Source organism: Pteronotus mesoamericanus, unplaced genomic scaffold (genome assembly GCF_021234165.1).
Source record: "Pteronotus mesoamericanus isolate MK-2021 breed Mesoamerican mustached bat unplaced genomic scaffold, CSHL_Meso_final scaffold_651, whole genome shotgun sequence".
NCBI lineage: Eukaryota > Metazoa > Chordata > Mammalia > Chiroptera > Mormoopidae > Pteronotus > Pteronotus mesoamericanus.
In genome coordinates this window covers 22,788,282-22,809,182 of record NW_026555325.1, presented here as the reverse complement: position 1 = coordinate 22,809,182, position 20,901 = coordinate 22,788,282, and the positions used below count along the sequence as shown (strand labels likewise).

General features: G+C 39.1%; 1 protein-coding gene across 8 annotated transcripts in view; it reads left to right on the top strand.

Annotated features, from left to right (window-relative positions):
• RBMS1 (RNA binding motif single stranded interacting protein 1) overlaps nt 1–20,901 on the top strand; it is a 204,907-nt gene that overhangs the window by 153,260 nt on the left and 30,746 nt on the right. For all 8 annotated transcript variants that reach the window (XM_054562554.1, XM_054562549.1, XM_054562552.1 and 5 more), the window contains exons 3-4: nt 8,318–8,376; nt 14,660–14,751. In XM_054562554.1, the coding sequence (XP_054418529.1) occupies nt 8,318–8,376; nt 14,660–14,751 (151 nt within the window). The remainder of the gene's footprint in view (nt 1–8,317; nt 8,377–14,659; nt 14,752–20,901) is intronic.

Here is a 20,901-nt window from a genome sequence, read left to right as displayed (position 1 = left end):
CAGTAAAGTGAAGTACTATATAAACATGAGGGTGACATTGTCCAAGCAAAGAAAATACATTACAGGTTTTGGTAGGAGAGTAAGAGAATTTAAGAAATGCTCCATCATTGTCAGTTCATACATTCAATTCAGAAATGAAAGACCACTTTCTATAATCAAATTGCCTTTGTTTTAAAAGTTAGACATTAATCAATGTTTGAGACTTTTAGGGATTTTTATGATAGATAACGTACCTTTTACTTGCAAAAATCTGGGTTCCCTTTTCAGTATGGGTTATTTTCCTCTGACATTTTAGTACTTGGGGGCATTAATTTGGGTCTGGCCACCTGACTGTATCCATAAGTGCTACAGGACAATGACTTGTGGCAAAAGTAGTGTCATATAATGATGTAAATGACCCTTTGTGCTGTGTACTCTTAGAAGGCCATAAAATAGTGTAAAGTTATTTTACTTTGATTGCAGACCATAATAAGCTTGATACTAAACTATAAGAGCAAATCTGTGTAATAAATCAAATGCCTTTCAGAGTGCTTTTTATGTAGAAGAGGGGTATAAGTTTTTCATAGAATATGGCAAAAATGCATCTTAACCATTTTTAATGGGGTAGTTTTCATGTATGTTCTATATGAATTACTTAGTTCAAGGCATATATGCAGTAAATAGCATCAGTTGTCACTAGTGTATAGCATTTATAATAGATCAGCTGTGCTGCCCAGAAACGTTGAGAAGGCAGATTAGCAGGGATGGTTCAAAGTTTAGTCAGAAGAGGTTATTAATCCAAAAACCTGGGTGCAAATTACCATTTTAAAGTATTCTGAAAGGATGTGTTTTTCTTAAAATTTTAATGTTACAAAAAAATCAGATACGTAGACATGCATATATTTTCTCTTGTAAAATGCGACACTTTGTCCCAAAGCTTCTGGAATGTATTCTTCATCAGCTCACTTGCTATAAGGCAAGCAACCTAACCGAGGGTTAGACTACTTGAGGATGCTCTAGCTTCTGCTGAGTCCTCTAACCTGTAAGCTCACGGTCTGTAACTGGGGCTGAAACTCACTGTCCTTTCCAGAACATTTCAGAAAGGGAGCGGTGCAGTGGTTCCTGCTCTCTACCTTCTCTGCATTCCCACAGACAAGCCATTGGCTCTTCAGAGCACAGATACCATGGATGATTTTAAAAAGCACTCAGAAGTCAGTTTAAGCATTTAAGGCTAGTTCGAAGAAACCTTCTGTCTCAGATTTTTTTCTGTCCTTCAGAATTTTTCCATTTATCTCCTACCTCTTCTCATTACTTGATTTTAATTTCTTGAACTTGAGTGCTATTGCTTGAATCAGAGACCAAAAAGAATTTACAATAACATAAAATGTGGCGTTGCTGTCTGCTAATCCGAGCTGTAACATTTCCTTAATCTTCCTGAAATCTTGCTTTCATCATAGCATTCGGCAGTTGCAAAACCTCCGCCGCATTCTGTTCTCTATCTTCTTTTCCTGGAACTCCAGGTCCTGTCAGGACCTTTTCAGGCCCAGCTTCCACTAGTCCCCCCGCACACAGGTTGCATTGTATAGGTTCTCCTGTTCGCCGTCCCATAGCCCTCCAGAACTTCTCTTTCCCCAAAGTCTTTTGTGCCGAGCTTGACCTTCATTCTGTGTCTCTTCCCCGTTTATTTAGCATTTCCCATACAAGATCACAACATTCGTAGTTATGTTTTAATATTAAACATTCCGTACATCTCCCAAAAGGTTGCACCCCCCCCCCCACAATGGCAGGAATGACATCTTACATATTTCTCATAGGTTTTGTCTGGTGAAGGGCATGCTGGAAACGTGCTATAAATATTTGTATGTTGATTTCTTGGTCTGATCTCTTTCTTGACTGTATGTGTGTTTCCTGTGTTTCATTCACCTTCAGCACCAGGTTTCTTTCTGACCTTTAGGGCTGTGGCATTTTTTCCTGCCAAGCATTTTCCTCCCTCAAACCCGGACTCCAGTTCTGAATGCATAAGCTGTCACTTCCTGCTGTATCCCAGGTACCAGGAATCATTGATCCACAGGCACACCCAGCTATTCAACACAGGTGGACCAGGCAGTCATCAAATGGAAGAGTTAAGCCAAAACTGCTAGAATTAAAAATGGAATATCTTTCTATACTTCCAATATTTTTACCTATAGAAACATTGAAAACCCTCAGGGCCAAAAACAAAGGTTTAAAATATCTGCTTGGTATTGGTTGCCTAATTTTAAAATTTACATGTCTTGTATTTCATCTAATGCTTACCACTTCCTATACCAAGTAAATAAATATAACCAGCAGAATGATTCAAGGTTGTGATAATTCAAAATACAAGGATAAATGATTCTGTCTACTTTAGTATTATTATTTTTTATTCTTCGACAAACTTTTCTATGAGCAAAATGAATGTATGTAATTTATACTTTGTTCCCTTCCCCAAGTCTACCCCTGTTAGAAGGGCTAAAGCAAATTTTAGTAAATCTGCTTTTCCTGGGAGGCCATTTAAAAAGTAAAGAAGCAGAAAAAGTAAGTTAGAAGATTACTTATACAGTATCATCTTTGTGAGAGTATGTATATATGTATATTTTTTTTTCCTTTCCCCCCAAGTTTATAATAACAAGAGGGGTTTTGGCTTTGAGTCCCATCAAATAATATGTGCGTCACTCCTTGGAAGCTTTAAAGGCATTCGTGCCTCCCCTCCCTGCCACTGTTGACGCTTCTGTTGGTGGGCTTTTCATTCCAAATACAACAGCGTGGCCTCCCCCAGAAAGTCAGGTAAGTGCTTCCTGAATGGGGTCACCGCCTGTCTTAGACACCGAAGCTGCTGAGGTCTGCCCTCATCCCCTCAATGGTTGGAGCTTTGCAGATTCAAGATGGGAATTCCTTTGAATCTTTGGAACAATCTGTGTTTAGTGATCAAAGCTTCTGCAGCTCTCAGTCAACATTGTTGGCCAAAGCAAAGCTCCTGCGTTTCATTTTTGCTGCTTTAGTGGGTCCCACGCTCAACTTTGCCCCTCAGTTTCTCATCTACAGAATGAGAGTGGTACTGTACCTACTGAAAAGGCTGTTGTGAAGACTGAAATAAATGACCTAAGTCACTTAGAACAGTGCCTGGCATCAAATAAAAGCTGTGTAAATGTAAGCTGTTACTTTTATTATTCCCCTGAATTAACTCACTAGGTCATGCATGGGCTTTCCAATGTTAATGCTGATCTGATAGCTACATACTCAGAAGTTTTGTTGTTTTTTTCCTCATTTCAACCCTCTCTCTCTCTCCTTCTTGCCGCTGTTATTTGTACAAGCAGAGCATCACTCACAGAATGTGAGTCCTTCTTTCTCCTCAGAGACAGTTCATCTTCTAAAACAAACAAAACCAATTGTAAACGTATGCATGAGTAGTATCCCACCCTCTTTCAAACTTTAAATCTTTTTTTTATTTTACATTATAAGTATGTACTTTTTACTGTTGTTTTCCACATACGTAATGCTTTGTCAGGCTTAATAATGTTCATAAAATAGTCTAAAACTAACACAAACACTGCAGATGACTCCATGTTGCCTTAAATGAATTTACCACTGTAATGACCAATATTAAAATAACTTATCAACCATTATCGCCATCTGTTGGTGGTGAGTGGAGTAGGCGCCACTCTCCAGAGCCTTGGCTCAAAACTGGGAATGTTCAAAAGCTTCAGCTGTGTTAGATGTGTGTGCATGCGCATGTGCACACATGTAGGTAGGCTCACGTTGGACAAAATCTGTACTGATTTGCACCAATATGTTTACCATTCAGATCCAGGACTCAGGTGATTTTAATATTTCAACCTACTTCTCTGTGTCTTCAAACTACAATAAGTATGCATTTCTTTTGTAATTAAGGTACATTAACAAAAAGGTAGAATTTAGGAGGAACTAAATGATGGGGTAGAGGAGAAAATTAATCATTTACTAATGCAAACTAAAATAGATTTTATATTACAGAAGATGAAAGAAGAGCTCTAAATGGAAATGGGGGGAGAGGACTTAAGCTGTGTTGCACACAAAAGAAATTTGTTGGGGTAGGTGTCTAGCAAAAAGTTTTGCTAGCCAAGTTCACTTGGGCCAGTAGGTTTAAAAGGTTTAATTGTGGGCCAGTAGTTTTTACTTTCTCTTCTTTTGAAATCCTAATTATTTTGTAGTCGCAATTCTTATTTATCCTTTTACTGTCCGAGCTTTGTCTGGAGTGGATTATCCACTCAGCAAAGACTTATATTCTAGGTAGTCAAGGCTGTGGTTGAGCCTTGTTACTTTGAGGCTGGATAAAGCCCAAAGAATCTTTATATTCACATTTTTCCCGTAAAATTCTGTACCTTGCTTTCTTGGGTGTGCATCTTCTTGGTGTTCTGAGAGTGTGAATTCTTCCAGTGAGGAGACCTGTTTCTCTCTATAGTACATTGTATGTCCCTGTTACTTAATTTTTTTTGTTTTTCTGTTTTAATTGTTTTTTTATACAAATGAGGCTGCAGAGAGGAACAAGGGGAAATGAAAATCTGGTTGCTTTATGAATTTGTACCCAAATATCTGTTACTCTGTGAGGCCCTGATGACCAACAATCAAATCAGACTAGATGTTAGTCATCGTAAGGGCTTCTCCCTTGCCCCACCCCTTGCCCCACCCCTTGCCCCACGGTGTTAAATCCTACTGCGTTAAAACTGGTAGGGGGAAACGGTCACCTCTCTGAGCTGCCACCTCCTTTCCGTTCCATGAGGTGCCATTTGGTAGACAGCTGTTCTTTATATTCTAGGTCCCTTGTCATGATCAAAGCCGCTTGTTGTGTCCTTGGAGTACTCGTCGTGAACCCCGCTGCCACAACAGGGGGGCTGTGGCACCCCCTACGGGGCTTACTGAGGCGGGGTCTGAGTGATTTGAAGTGCTGCATTTTCTAAGAGTCTGTATTTTAATGAGAACCTCTGTGCCATGAGTGATGTAACGGAACGGACAGCCCCAGAAAGCAGACAAAAGGAGAGGGGAAGCCTTCCGCGCCCCTTGGCAGTCCAGATAAGCGTCTTCCTGGCCCCCCGGATCGCAGGGAGGCCGGTGCGCCATAGTGCCACAGGGTGAAGACTGTTTCCTGCCTTTCTGGGGAGTCGTGGTCTTCCAGTCTTAACCCACAAATCATGATGAAACCCACAATAAAAAGTGAAACGATCAATTTCAGAATGTCTCGTCTCTACTCCCCCACCCACACGATTCCTCTTTTAGCCCTGAACGACATGTTTGTTTCTCACGTTTAAAACAAAAACAACTTGAAAAATAAATCTATTCCACTTCCAAAATGAAGAAATCTTCCATTTTCCCCTCTTCCTTTCATACTCTGATTGTATAAAGGAAACATCTTTTCTCAGAATTATTTCATAGATAAATTGCGGTGAGAACTTAAACACAATTTGTTATTGAGCTTTGAGGTTTTAGGCAAGATCTTAGGTTTAAACTATCTATGAGCTTTTGTTTTCCTGTTTGCAAAAATGGGACTAACAATACCTACCTCATACCATTGTTGTGAAGTTAATTAAAGAAGATCATACGTACAAAATGCCTGGCCTAGTGAGTAAATGTAATCCTCTTTCTGGTTTCCTATAAAATGCCGACTAAGTGGTCGAGGAGATCAGGGATGATTTCACAGAAAGATAATGTTTTAACAGGTTCTTCAGATTTAAGCATTGGTAGAATGAGGGGCATGTTTAAAGAGATGTTAAATGAATGCAGCAGACAGGGTTGGAAAGACCAGAGGCTGGTCCTATGATGTGCTCTTTGTGTACGACTAGATGCAGTGAAGAGAAGGAGCAAATATTAGGCACATGGCAGAGACAAAACCCAGATGAGTTACTGACTGACTGGATTCAGGAAGGGCTAGGTTGATGATGTTTTACAGACCTCACACCTGGTGGAAAAGATTGTGAGCGTGGCAGTGCTATCAAATGAAGAGAGACAGGAGGGGGAGCAAGGAGAAGATGTATTTGGGGTCCCTCAGGATGGGATTTAGAAAGTAGTGGGCACGAGGTGATATTTAACTAAATGTTTAAATATCTTAATAAGATACCAGGGTATTTAAGTTAAAAGAGGAGGAGACAAAAATTAAAACTTTAATGGGGTTTGGGGGGGAAAAGGAAATCCAGGAGATGAAATGGGCATCACCAACAGAGATACATTTATTAAAACCATGTCATTGGGTGAATTTCCTAGGATCAGGTAGGGTGGAGGAGTGAGTATTACACGTGTTTAAAGTACCTGGTTAAGGAGGGAAAGGAGGAGGCAGAATGGGCCATGAACCACTGAAAGAGTGCCCAGAGGTGGGATGAGATCCCAGGAGGGAGCAGAGGCAGAGAGAGGTGCTGCCGCTTAGATGTGGAAGTGAAGAGGAACGTCAAACGTAGCAAAGAGGTCAACACCCTTGGTAGCTTCAGTGCTACCGAGGGCCTTTTCTCCTTTCCTACTTCCCAGTCTCCCTTTCTCCATGTCTCCATCTCCCCCCATCATGGGTGTGGAGAATGCAGCCAGAAGGTAGAAGTCCAGCCCCGGGCCTTTCTAAGTTTCCTTTTATTTCTGTTTGGTTTACAAACAGCCATGAACTCTGCGACCTCGAGCAAAGTCTCTTAATCCGTATGACTCCCAATCCCCTTTATTCTAAATTGGAGTTATAGCAACTTTCTAATGTACTTCAGTAAAGGTATAAGGCGAGGGATGCAATCTGAGTTTCAGCTAAAACTTGTGCAAATGACAGAGTGCTGGTAAATACCAAGCATGTAAGTAACCTGGGTAGGTACGTGTAAATGATTACTTAAACGTGGTCTTTAAATCATGTATTTTTCCTGGTTTGCAGGGGGTTTTTTCAGTTATTTTTTTTTGTAAGCTCAGTGACCTGTGTTAATGTTGTTATAAATGCTCAGAATCTCTACAGGTAATTAAAGGTGTTTGTGCAGCATTATGCCTCTTGGATGTAATTGTCATTTGAACCTTATATTACCTTTACTTTCATGCCTACTTAATAATCATTTGATTACGTGATTACACACAGTGAAATCTGACTGAGGGAGAAAGGTGGCTCAAGCCATTTGTTTACTCTGGATAAATATATTTCAGCTTGTCAAAAGCATGAAATAGAAACCTACAGTTCTCAAAACGGTCTAAAATGCTACACTGATTCTTTTCATTTTCTAAAACTTTTACAACCCTTTTTAGTCCTCCAAATTAATCATGAGAAAGCAATATTAGAGAAAATGTGAAATTTTTAAAGTGAGAGTGTGTGTGTGTAAAGTTTTGGAACTTACTCTGTATGAATGAAGTGAGTCACAGATGCATGAAGTAAATTACATGCAGTTCCCAAAGTCCCAATAGTTTTTAAGAATTATTTTTTAAAGGTGTTTTTTTTCCTCCATTTCTAGAAGACAAATATAGCAGTGCTTTACACTGTGGTCTGGTAGCTGTGAAATGGTGTAGGATTAGTACATATATTTAAACAATACTGCCATTTCATTTTCAGGAGCAATGGACTAAATTTTAATGCTCTTAACGTTTTCCTCCTTCCCCCAACTTTCATTGTACATTAAGGATTTGAGCACATTATAAAATTAATGCTTAATTCCTTATTCATTGTTTTCTATTCTTGATTGTCCATTTCTTGCACATACATTTGTGAGTATGCCATTATTACTGAGTTTAAAGCAGTGTGAATAAACATTTATTAACAGTTATTAAAATCTTAGGTATAAAGAACTGTTTTAAATTAATCAAATGTATTGAACATATGCACATGCACCTTTCTTTGACAATCTAGAGCTATACAGGCCTGTCAGAAAAACCTAAATGAATGGGTACAATGCAGGCATTTTTCCCTTGTGATTAGTTTTAAGGGCTGTATGGGTCGTAGCACTTTCCTTTAATAAATCTGTAGTTTTGCATTATGTTTTGTAGTTGACCACAGAAGTAGTGCTACTAGAAGAAACTTTTTTATAGAGCTTATACTCTACTTTTTTTTTTCTTTTCTTTTTCTTTTTCTTTTTTTTTTTTTTTTTTTTTGGTCCCCAGATTGTTAGATAAGTAGCTCACTACTCAAAGCTAAACATCAAACTATAATCCAAAGATTCCAGTGGGTGGGAGGCCTCGCCATTCCCTTTTTTAACTTAAGTTTTGAGTTTCGAATTCTCATTTCCTGTCCCATAGTCAAGAACATTTTGTACTTTAAAGTTTGCAGATGTTTGAAAAGTGTATGTTCTCTGGACATTAATAAGGGTTCCTTGATTGTAACTTTTTTTTCCTTTTTGTCTTTTAGATATGGGAAAATAGTCTCCACAAAGGCAATCTTGGATAAGACAACGAACAAATGCAAAGGTGCGTTTCCTTGGCTGATGATTTGCTAAATCGTAGCTTTAGAAAAATGATGGAATTTTAAACGCAATCTCCGATTTCAGAACTCCTTCCGTTTTATTAAAAACCAAATCTTACGTGTCACCCAGTTTCTGTCTTGCACAGTGTCAGCATATTGCTTACGTTTGTCCCTTTTTGAGTTTTGGCTGGAAACCCAACAGCAGCTAACAGTTTGCCAGAATCCCAGATTTGACGCCAGAGGAGTTAACATGCAAAATGCTGGTTGGCATTTAGCCCCTGCTCTTAAAAGGAGAGTAGAGTTAGAAAATAGCTTTTCTTTGCTGAGCCTGAGGAGATTATAGCTGCTTACTGAAGCCCACTGGACTGTGCTAAAGAACTGAAAAGATTACATATTGTGCAAATTGGCTCTATTAATTAGAATAGAGTAGTTTTAAGCAGTACTTAATTACATGTTTCAATACTCTGAATTGTTCTCTGCTGAATGCCTGTTGACAATATTGGCAGCAGGGAGGAGAGAAGCATTTTCACTGACCAAATTGTAATAAGGAGGGGAGGTCACACGCCCCTTTGAAATATGCTGCTGCATTAATTTGATGCACTGACCTTCAGTTTTCTGTGTAATTAGGATGAGCTCATCCAGCCTCATGAGCTGGGAGAAGAGGCGTCTCCAGTAGGCAGCCCTGATGCTCCGTGGTTCTGACTTTTAATGATCCAGCATCTTAACAATGGGCATGTGATTTCTAGGAAAGGGGAAGAATGGAGTCAGCTGACTTTGAGTCTAACTACTGACCCCATGAATTGAAAGAAGGTTGACAGGAATGGGCAGAGAAGGCAAATCTCCTTGTTAATTAGACCCCCCGTTTTTCAAGTAGTGGTGGCGGCTGTGGCTTAGCACAATCTGAAAAAGGCAGAGAACGTAAATGAGCTCTGCTAGGGCCTCGCCTTAGAAGCCAGCCATTTCCTTTCATCTAGACTTGAAGTGGTTCATTGTATTTCTCTCTTCTTCAAAGCTCCTAAATTTAAAGGAGCTGTTGTTGCAGATATCTAAGCCCATGTTTAATCAACATGGCCCATTATGGCAGTTTTGCCTTGGGACAGTGAATAGAGCAGCTTTATGTAGAGTGGTACTTGATAAATATTTTAATGAATTAAATGAGAAAGAGTTCTGGACTGACATGTTTACACTGAGTTGCCTAGGTTAGTCTTCTTGAACATATTTGTAAATGATTTGGGAGAGTAGGGACACACACGCAAAAAATCTTTGGGTTTTATAAAGAAAAATGGACTCTTGCAGGTAAAATAAGAAGCTGAGATCTCAAAAAAGTAGTTTCAAACCAAGAGAGAAATCACAGTAGACAGGTGGTTTAGAGCCATTTATAGCCTTGCCTTCCCTTTCCTCCTCATCTAAAAACAAAAACAAAACAAAAAGAGAGAGAGAAGGGAGAGAGGAAGGAAGGAAAGAGAAAGAAAAGGAGGAAGGGAGGAAGAAGGAAGGAAAGGGAGGAAGAGAGACAAAAAGAGACAGAGAGAGGAAGAAAGGAAAGGAAAGACAGAAGGGAAGAGAGAGGGAGGGATCTTACAGTGCGTTACAAAGCAGAGCTGCCCTAGATGAGTGAGGGAGAGGACCCAGAGGCCTCCCTGCTTGAATTCTCCAGCACAGCCCTACACTGAAGACTACTTGTTGTACGCTCTTCTCCAATAAGAAACTATTCCCTAGAAGTCAGAATTCTCCAAAATGCCCAACATCATCTCAGAAACGTATGACTAAAAAATGCCAATGCTAAATCTAACATATTACCATAATACAAAACCCATTACAGTTGGAAAGGATCCAAAGATAAGTGGAGAGATTTGTGGGGATTTGAAATAAGCATAGGAATAATTCAGAACTAATTTTATATGCAATAGGTATTGGAACCTTTCAGATCATGCCTTGGGGTGGGGCCGAGGGGAAGATGATGGAAACCTATCAAGACTCCGTCTCACACAGGCCTCATGAATAGATGTCAACATGTATCGGTGTGTTTGTCAGTCAGTGAGCGAGGAGAGAGAGTAGGTTTATAATATCTTGGAAGCAAGAATGTAAGAGCTCCCCAAAAAAGTTTTAGAACAAATGAGAAGAAATGACACAACATGTAGCTCATAATGAAGACAGATAAGATAGATGTTAACCGTGTTATAGAAAACTTGAGAAGATAGCCAGGTGGATTGATGAATGAATATAGATAGTGCATTATTAGTATAATATGTAAGAGTATTAGTATAAATGAAGACTGCTTGTGTTGTGCACTAATTTTTTGAGATTGAACAGATCAAAGAATTTTATGTATGAAAATTAGAAACCTTTGAGATCACAGGTCTTTTTTTTTTTTGTCACAAATCATATTTTAGAGCCTCTACCCAAGAGAAAAAGTTAAGCTAAGACTCCTAAGTGGTCTCCTAAAATTGCGGAAAGTACTGAACCCTATACATACTGTTGTTCCTGTACATACATACCTTTGATATAGTTTCATTTATAAATTAGTCGCAGTAAGAGATTAACAACTAATAATAAATTAGAACATTTATAACAATATACTGTAATAAAAGCTACATGAGTGTGATCTCTCTCTAATCATCTAATAACTGAGATGGCGAGGTAGTGCATGCACCGTGGATACACTGGGCAAGGGGTGATCCCTGGCCCTGGCAGGGTGGAGCAGGGCAGCGTGAGGTTTCATCGTGCTACTCAAAACAGCTTGTGGCCTAAAACATATGCATTGTTTATTTCTGGGATTTTTCATTTAATGTTTCTGGACCACAATTGACCATATCTAACTGAAACTAAGGAAAACGAAACTGCAGGGAAGGGGGGACTACTGTATGAGTATGTGGCATGTCCAGGAACCTCCTGCCCCCCAAAAAAGGCCTCACAAAGTATTGATTGTAATACTGATTATTAATGCTTACAAGTTGCATGTAAGACCAGAAAACACTCACATACACACTAGGAAAAATAAGTGAAGATAAATCAGACCAAAGGGAAAATAGGGATAAAAGCAGGAAACTGAAGATTACTACACAAATGGCCCTGTGTTTCCTAGACACCAGTGGAAAAATAGAAACCATAGCTGTTCCCTTCATCCATTTCTCATGGTGTGGAGGAAAGTCCAGGAAGCTGGATACCGTAACTGTTCCCGGTCCTGAGACCTGAAAAGAATGCTCCTGGGAATTCAGAGGGTGCTGTATTATTTAATGAATCCTACCTTCAAAATATCTTTATATATATTTATATAATGAAACCCAAAGAACCTGTGTAAATCAAAGTTTTATATTCTTATGTTTGACTGAAAGTAAAAGAGCACAAGGTTGCATGCTTACTTGTTATATTCGTTTGCAGCAAATATTTATAAAACAATTGGAATGTGGTTGGAAAGGCCAAAAAAGGGTGTGAACAATGAACTAAAATGCAACCATTATGAATTTTTCCTAATAAAAAATAACAGATAACCCTGGCCAGTGTGGCTCAGTTGGTTGGAGCGTTGTCCCATTCCACCAAAGCTAATGGTTTTGATCTCCAGTCAGGGCACTTATGGGAGGCAACCAATCGATGTTTCTCTATCACATCGAAGTTTGTCTCTGTTTCTGTCTCTCCCTTTCTCTCTCAAAATTAATAAACATTTTATTTTAAAAAAACCAACAGATAAAATAATGCTAACAGTACCTGAGCAGATAACTTCAACTACAGTAACATCAAAATTGAGATCTTCTGTTTATTGTAATTTATTGACAACAACAAAATTGCAGGGGGGAGGGGACTTAAACATCCACCAGCAAGAGTTAAATCATTTCAGTGTAGTGTAGTGTTCCTTTATGACCTGCTAAAATTGCTTTTGATAATAAAATATGGATGAAGTTAGACGGTCAGTGTGTGTGCGCCTGTGTGTGTGTCCAGAGACGGTTGCACTAACAGATGATTTCTAAAAACACCTAAAAATATGTTTAACTTAATTTCTAACTGTGCAGTTGAGTAACATTCTCTTTCACCAGGGTCAGCCTCTTTTTCTTTTCAACCTGGCTATTCCTCCACTGCCTAAATCAAATTAAGCCTTATTTCAATCCAATTCCAAGTAATAGAAGGAAGCTGCCTCTTGTTTCAGCTTTAATGCTCATCTCTTCTAAAACATTTATTTCTATACTAGATTGTCGACTCCATTTCATTACAACTTATTTTGTTACCAGTCAGTATTTGGGGTTCTAGTGTTGCACACTGACCTTCAAACTATTTCCAAGCCTTCTCTTTAGTCTTGTTGATATACGAGGAGGACCCTTAAAAAGGATTATCATCTGGAGGGCAGGCCTCTTGTGGTACAGGCTTCCTGCACTGAGTGTTCTAGGAACCCACCAGTATCAGTGAACCAGCTGGCATTGTCATTAGAGGCTACATTAGGTTTCAGTTAATTTTTTTTTTAGACTCAGTGTATTTGCTCATTTCATGATGGGTGATTTACACGTGCACCTGCCCACGCCACACCAAGTGTTCAGTTTTTGACCAAAAATGGCATGACTGCTGTGCATCACCCTACTCACCCGATCTTGCCCCAAGTGTCTTTTTCTGTTTCCCCTGGATGAAAAAAAGTCCTCAAAGGGAAACATTTTGCCACTTTCGAAGAGGTAAAACAACAAATGGCAGAAGCACTAAAAGGCATCAAAATCGTAGAGTTCAAAAACTGTTCTGAGCAGTGGAAAAGGTACGTCTACCAGACGTCTCATAGGTATATTGCATCAAATGGAGAGTACTTTGAATATGACTGAAGTTTAAACATGTAAGAGTAAATACACAATTTCTATAAATAAACTCCAGGGGTTTTTGGGTCTCCCCTCATATATGTCTGTTTTGACACAATACCTTATACTCTAAATTACTCTATCTTTATATTATCTGTAACTAAGTGATAGGGCTGGTCCCTCTTCTATGCAACCTCCAAACAGTGCTTTTCTTTTTCAAAATATTCTTATCGTTTAAAATAAATTTTAAGTCCTGGCTGTGTAACTCAGTTGGTTAGAGCATCGCCCCAATATGCCAAGGTTGCGGGTTCAATCCCCAGTCAGGGCACAAGCAAGAATCAGCCAGTGAGTGCATAAATAAGTGGAACAGCAAATCAGTGTTTCTCTCCCTTCTCTCTCTCTCTATCAAAAATATAAGTAAATAAAATTTTTTTAATTAATTTAAAAATAGGTTTGAGTTTCTAGAAACTCCCTTGGTATTTTTGCCTGGTACTCTGATTGCTAAATATAATTTAACCTTTTCTCAATAACTTAGGAGTTATCACAGTGAAAAATCATTAATTGCCTATTTTAATACAGCGATGCTCAGATTGGTTGATTAAGGGACAGTTGCTCTTAAGCGGCCAAAGTCCTGTTTTTTGTACAGTTTTCCTATTTTACTGCTTATTAGTTTTCACTCCTAGATACCATCCATGTGCTTATTTTGTAGCAGTCCTACCCTCAGCCTGATCCCTCCTTTTTTTTTTTTCCTTTTTTTTAATTTCTTAGTTTTGGTATGTTGTGGCCAGGGAACATAACTGACCAGCTTGTTAGAGCTGTTTGGAAAGCTCTGGATAGATAAGCTTTGGACCAGGGCCTTTCTTTCTTATTTGTTTGTTTTGTTACAGTTTTGATTTTAGAACATGAATTATGGAAACAGCTATTTTGGGTATCTAGAGGCATGTTTTCCTTTATCTTGAAGGGAGATCATGATGAGCTGTATTTTAGGTAAATTAGTAATGATACTTCTAATCAAGTATGACTACTTAGATTATTTTATATTTTGTGTATTTAATGGTTGAACTTAATTTATTTGAAAAATAAATTTTAGTCTACAGAATAAACATAATTTTATTTGTGTTATTTGTAAGCTTTATAACAAGGCTTCATCTTTCTTACCAAATCATTAAAAATGCTCTCTCTCTGAAACTGATTCTCTCTTCTTTTAACCTTGGTTAATAACTTAGATGTCATTTTTGTCAGTAAATACAGGACATGTGAGAAAAGGATCTGGCAAGGGGCAAAGTTGGTTCTTTACTTTTAAGGGAGACTTACCTTGCCTGTCCAAGATGGACCACAGGGCAGGTCGGCCTGAGGAGGGTCCCAGCTGCCTTGCTCCTCGTAAAAGCTTGGAACCTGTCAGATCTGCAAGGTTTCCATTTTTTTGTTGCCTGTATCAGAAACCAAATAGAGTCATTCTTTCCCTCTCTACAGAATCATAAAACAATGGCTTAAAAGCAAAGTGTGTTTTGCATTTCAGGTTATGGTTTTGTCGACTTTGACAGTCCTGCAGCTGCTCAGAAAGCAGTGTCTGCCCTGAAGGCGAGTGGGGTTCAAGCTCAAATGGCAAAGGTGAGTTGAGAGCCAGTAATCACCTCTCTGGCCCCTGACTTAGGTTCTAAGTTTGATACATTGCTTTTCCTAGAACCATTCACTTTTCTTCTCTCCATCCCAACTAGCCATGGTTACTTCTGGACACTTCTCCCATAGCTCTACATCCTCAATAGTTGTTATGATGCAGTATAAGCTGTAGTTGCTGTTGTGAATCTGTACAAAAATCAGACATTTTTAGACATTGGTTATTTATGAGATATAAATCTACTCTTTATCTAGATGAGGAATATTGGTGAAGTGCTATTTATGCCCTAGTCTTTATCACCTAAATGTAAGCTTGGGTTATATCATACCTAGCACCCATACTGTGCTTATTATACATTCATATAATTATGTACATTTTTTCCATTTCTAGTCCTTGAATTGCTATGAAAAATATTTTCCAGCCTGAAACTCAGCAGTTTGATATTTTGTGCTTTCTTCTCAAAAGGTCAATAATTTCATATTCTCTGGTTTCTGGAAGTACAGAGGAAAGGAATTTTGTGCTGTCCTCTACTACGTCTGACTAATAGCATGTCATCATTCCCCAGGGAGCATTCGCATTTCCATAAGGAAAGAATACTTATGGAAGTCTGAGGACTCTAGTAAAGAGATAAGTTACACGCTAAGAACTTGAGGACACGGAAGGACATATATGCAGCTACCAGGATAGAGCTTTATAGTGACTAAAAGAGGCAACATAAATAAAGATTGTAGGAAGTAATGAAAGATCTCACTTTTCTAAAACGTTTAATATTTTTAAAGCTCTGGATTGAGTTGGACTTATTTTGGATTTTCTTGAACTCCAGAGTAAGGAGTTAAACAGAAACTGTAAATATTAAGTACCATGGTTTTCAGATTTTATAACATAGAGCAGTTTCCTGTGACACTGTTGAAAAACAGTGATTATGAAGCTTCAAATTGTTTAATTGTGAATATGCAATACCTGTATTGTGTAATGGTGTACAGAATGTTTAATTTTTCCTCTACTCTATTTTAACGCACACTGCGAATGAAGCTCCTGCTTCCTCCTCTCGTGGATCAAATCCAGAACAGGCCACATGGCTTCTCTGTACACTATCAGGATTTTAGAAAGTCCCTTCAATTCTTTCTCTCCTTTCAGGCCTTTCTGATTAAGTTTTTTTGGTAGAATGCGTCTTGATTTTTAATATACGAACTTCATGAAACAATTATCTTTCAGTACATTTTGGCTGTTTCTATATGTATTTATACGGACCTCAATACAATAATTTAAACAATATGTTGTATGGGGAATTGTATCAGCGGTCCCCAAACTTTTTGGCATCAGGGACCAGTTTCGTGGAAGACAGTTTTTTCACAGACAGCCGGCTGGGGGTGGAGCTCAGACAGTAATGTGCACAATGTGCAAGCGATATGAAACTGACTCGCTGGCACAAGCTCACCGCCTGCTGTGCAGCCCCTGTTCCATTACAAATGCAGTTCGTAGAGTGCCAAAATCATGTGTAGATGTTTTGAAACTGCTGAGTCAGCTAAAGGGATGTCTGCCTTGGATGTTGCTGGTTCTGAAAGAATCAGTTTAGAAAGCAGCAGTCTGCGTTATAACAACTATATTGATTACTTGCTAACCAGGAAGGGATATTTTAAAGGTTGTATCTCAACATAACCTTTTATTACTTGGGTGCATACACAGAGAGAGAGAGACAAAGAGGTGTAACAAATATATTTTAGTTGTATTTTAGGAAATTTGGGGTTGTAATTAATGTGTTATACATTATATTTTTTTCCTATTTGAAATATAAAACAGACTCTTAGTTCACATTTCAATACTGAATGTCTGATTTTCAAGAACACGTTACTGATATTAAATGTGTGATGCCTGTAATTGAAATGTCGAATCCATTTATTTGATAAAATTTTGAGTATCATATAATGGTAAAGCTTCTCTCCTATTTCCCAAACTTGTGTTTTTCCCACTCTTCCATTTGCTCCCAAGCTGTGGTTTTATATATAACAGTGTGAATTTTCAAAACCATATATATATTGATTAATTCACTAGAGAGAAGTGGATGGTGATGGATCCTTTCTCCCCTCCAGCGCTGGAGCTGTGGTAAAGGAACGGGAAGCTCCGGACCCAACAGTGATGTAATCTGGTGTTGGTTTCCCCAGCCAGACAGAGCACCTCTCCTGAGCATTCCTCCCTCATAGATGCTTTGGGAGTTTTTCCGAGATCCCTTACCACCATCACCACCCCAGCTGAGCTTTCCTCTGTGGTCCCTTGAAGGTAGACAATAATGTCTTCAGCCTCCTACAGCCCCTCTCTGCTGGGGCATCATTGCCCTTCAAGGCAGCCTTCTTGTCGGGGCGGCGGGGGGAAGGTGTCTGCCACAACCCTGGGCCAACAGCTCTGCCTGTGTGCTCACATCTGACCTTCATTTTTGCCAGCTATCCATATAATGGGAGTTACTTCCCAACAGTATTTATTAGGGCCCTTCAACCAGCCTTTTGCCTTTTGGCTTCCTCAGGTTTAAGTTGGACATCGATCCATTGTATCCACCATCATCCACAGAACGCAGATGAAGCCTCTGAGTGGCCTGTTGAAGCCCCTCTTGCTTGACCGGTGGTGATGGGGAAGCAGCCCCTGTGGGGAGACTCAGACTATATCTGTGTTTCTCTCCGCAGCCGTACTCATTCTCAGCCTCTCCAGTCTCTCAGAGACAGACAGGAGGTGGGTGGTCGGCCAAGCATCCCAGCCAGTTTTCAGCCAGCTCCTACGCAGACTCTCTTTAGGTGGTCTGGTTTCTCAGTGAGTATGGGAGTGCCTGACACCCATTGTTTTGTGTCCTCTGCTGAAATGCAGAAAGAGGCCTCTTTTAACAACCTGCTGTAAATGTAGAAGCCTTATTTAGACTGGCCCCAAGGACAGTTATCTAGGCATCTTTTCAGTGTCTGTGCTGTTCATCAGCATAGTTTATTAAATATACTCTTTTTTTTTTTTTTTGAAGAAGTCTTTACAATACATTTAGTCAAAACTGGACTGGATGTAGTAGATTGGCAGTAGTATATGTCATGTCAACCATGCACTTGGAATGCCAGCTTTCCCATGAGCTGATAATGAGCACTGTTCAGAGACCTCCTTAAGAGGCTCAGTGCTATAGATAGGCTGGAAAAAATGATCCTTTCGTACACCATCTGTAGGGAAAGAACAGTACACAGGTTCAGAGACACTGGTCCTGTGCCAACATTCTGCACCTTACGAATTTCTTCAGGTCTTTGTAGAGCTTCCTGGATCTTTTTTTTCTCCTTGCTGTTACATCATTAAAGTTACAAAAGGTATTTTTAAATGCTAGAGTCCATTCTTCTTTACCATAGGACCATGGATTTGAGTATCTGGAGTTGACTTAGGCTTTCATGTTGCCTGAGTAAAGAACAGATGACACATACTTTTTTGGAGACAGATGTTAAAAGAAGTTTAGGTTTGGCCATGATTGGATAATAAGGGGCCACTTTCCTCTTGTGAATTGTCAGGATACAAAAGGTTTTGAAAATTCACATTGCCATGTATTAAACACTTCCTTTCTTCCGTACTGAGAAAAAAATTAAGGGGCATTCTACTAGAGGAGACCAGGGGGTGAGGGAGAATATGTTGTTTGACACATTGGCTACCTGGGTTGAAAAAGGACTCTACACATACTCAAAACTGAATGTAAAACTGCCAATAAAGAACATTAGACAACAGTGATTGTTATTTATTCATGTTTTAATTTCCAGTGCCTTAACCTGGTATCTGGCACATATTAGCTATTAAATGTTTGTTATGTTAATGATCAAAAAAGCCAATTAAGTGGCAGATATTGAGAATTACGAATGGGACATTTAAAAATATTCATTGAGCTCTGTCCATGGAGTACCTGATGAAACTTAGCAAAAGTTTTTCTTTCCAAGATCTCAAGGCCAACCCTGTTTATGTTACACTTGGCATTTGTTTCAAATATGTGCATTTTTAAAATAAAAGTCTTGGAATCTATGAAAAGAGGAGAAAACCTCAGAAAACAAGCTAAAAAGATGTAAAACTCAAATCAGCATTGGTGACATCTGTTAATAGAGTGACTTGTGTAAGCCTTTTGGTAGAGCCTTTTGGGCCTGCCAGGGGTCAGCAGATCATCCTGTTATTTGGCTGGTGGCAAGCTTGCACTGCGCGCACCCCGCCTCCCACCCCCCGCCCCAAGTAAATAGGCAGTTAAAGGAACAGAAATTGAATTCCCCTTCCTCACAGAGGCCTACCAGTCTTCAGGCAGTTTGCATTCACAAGCCAGTAAGCAGTGAGATCTGCTGCTTGGTGAACCTATTCAGTACAAGAGAAAACAGATGTCTGGTCTTCCTGCCAAGCCCCTTTCTTGCATTTTAGGAACCATTCCACACGCACAGGGAGGTTTTTGTTAATTTCTTTCAGATGATGACTGAGTGCTTTACACCACGCGGGACCTCTGAGTCCTGCTTTCCTACTCAAGTGAACATTAGTAGCCATTTATCCCTCTCACAGCCAATGTGGAATCTAGTTTTCTACTTGTTAGAGAAGCCATTGAAGCCTTTCCATGGATATAAAGAGGCCTGTTGGCCCCATGTTTATGTTTGGCCACCCATAATTTACAGAAGAATTGTTTTCTCAGATATATCTTTGTATGTAATAAAACAGTTATGCTTGTCACTGATTTTAAGGAAACAATTACCCTCATTCAAGACCCACCCCCCACTTACTACAAGTATAATATATTTTGTTCACTATGAATGGATGGTAATTGTTATGCATGGACACCTTGAGGATTAAATATTTTGTGGCCAAAGCTTGGAGAGCCTTTATATTTATTTTTATTTTTTTTTTAACAATTAGTGCAACTGTGTGGACAGCGTTTGCAGAATAAGTTGACCATTTGAAAAAAAAAAATAGATGGCATTAGTTCTAAGGGTCAGTTTCCAAACAAAGAAACCTAATTGAGTTGTTGCTATTGAAAACAAATGCATTAAAATCAGAGAAAATATTTACTTCTATTTAGTCTACTCTGTGTCACTGTTTATCAAAGGCTGGGTTAAGAGCTGAATTTCTTTCTGGCTTCTAATTTTAGCACATATTTTTTTTTCTTCATTGGTAAACTTTCAAGTTGAATGAAGATTTTTAAAAATATATTCCTATTAATATTTTAATAATCAGAGTAACTCTAAAACAGATTTAGAAAATAGTACCTACATCAGCAGCCCTTTTACTATTTCACATATGAAAAATTCTCCTATGAAATTCTTAAATATTAGTCATTTAGAGTACTATAATTGTAATTTAAGATGAAAACCTACAATATTTATGATGTATGTTTCTTACATAACATTTTTTATGCCATATCTTTGCCCAAGGGGTCTTTAATGCTCTCCAGTTATGGGGTTCCCAGCTTTATTCTGAATCTGACGAAGCATGATTCAGAAATCCTTCTACTTAGATAGGTTTAATCATATTACTCTGTGCCTCCAGTAGCTCCCCGTTTTTCACGGTGTGGCTTTCAAACTGCAGTACCGGGACAGCAGTTCCTCCTTCCGCCTACTCCCCTTCACTGGCCCCTCACCCGCCGGAATACATGAAATCACAGGATAAACATGTCTTATCTCTAGAGTGTGAGCATTACTTGAAAGTATTAGGACAGAAATATTGTTTCTATATTGAAACGAACTTGAGCAGTTAAGCGGCAGATTGCAAAATTTACACCCCCACCCCACCCCCCCTTTTTTTTTCTTTACATAAAGAACAAGGCTTCAAGGAAACTTTGCAGTTCTTGCAGAGCTACTTTGGCCTTTGCCTACAGACTCTCCAGGATACACAGCCATTCTCCCTGCTGTTAACGTTGCTTAAGAGGAAAAGTTGAAGTAGCAATGACTGACGAAATAAAATCAAGCTCCTTAGGTAGTCTTTCACAATCTGGTTTCAGCCTCACGACTTCTGCTTGTTTCTCAGATTTCAGTTCAATGTCATGCCTTCTGAAAAGTCGTCTTTAATCTTCCTAAGACAAGGTCCCCTGCCAGTCCTCCCACTGTCATTTCTACAAATCCGTACCATAGTATTCATGAAACATGTTCTTGTCTCCCCGACTTAACTGCTGGAAGACA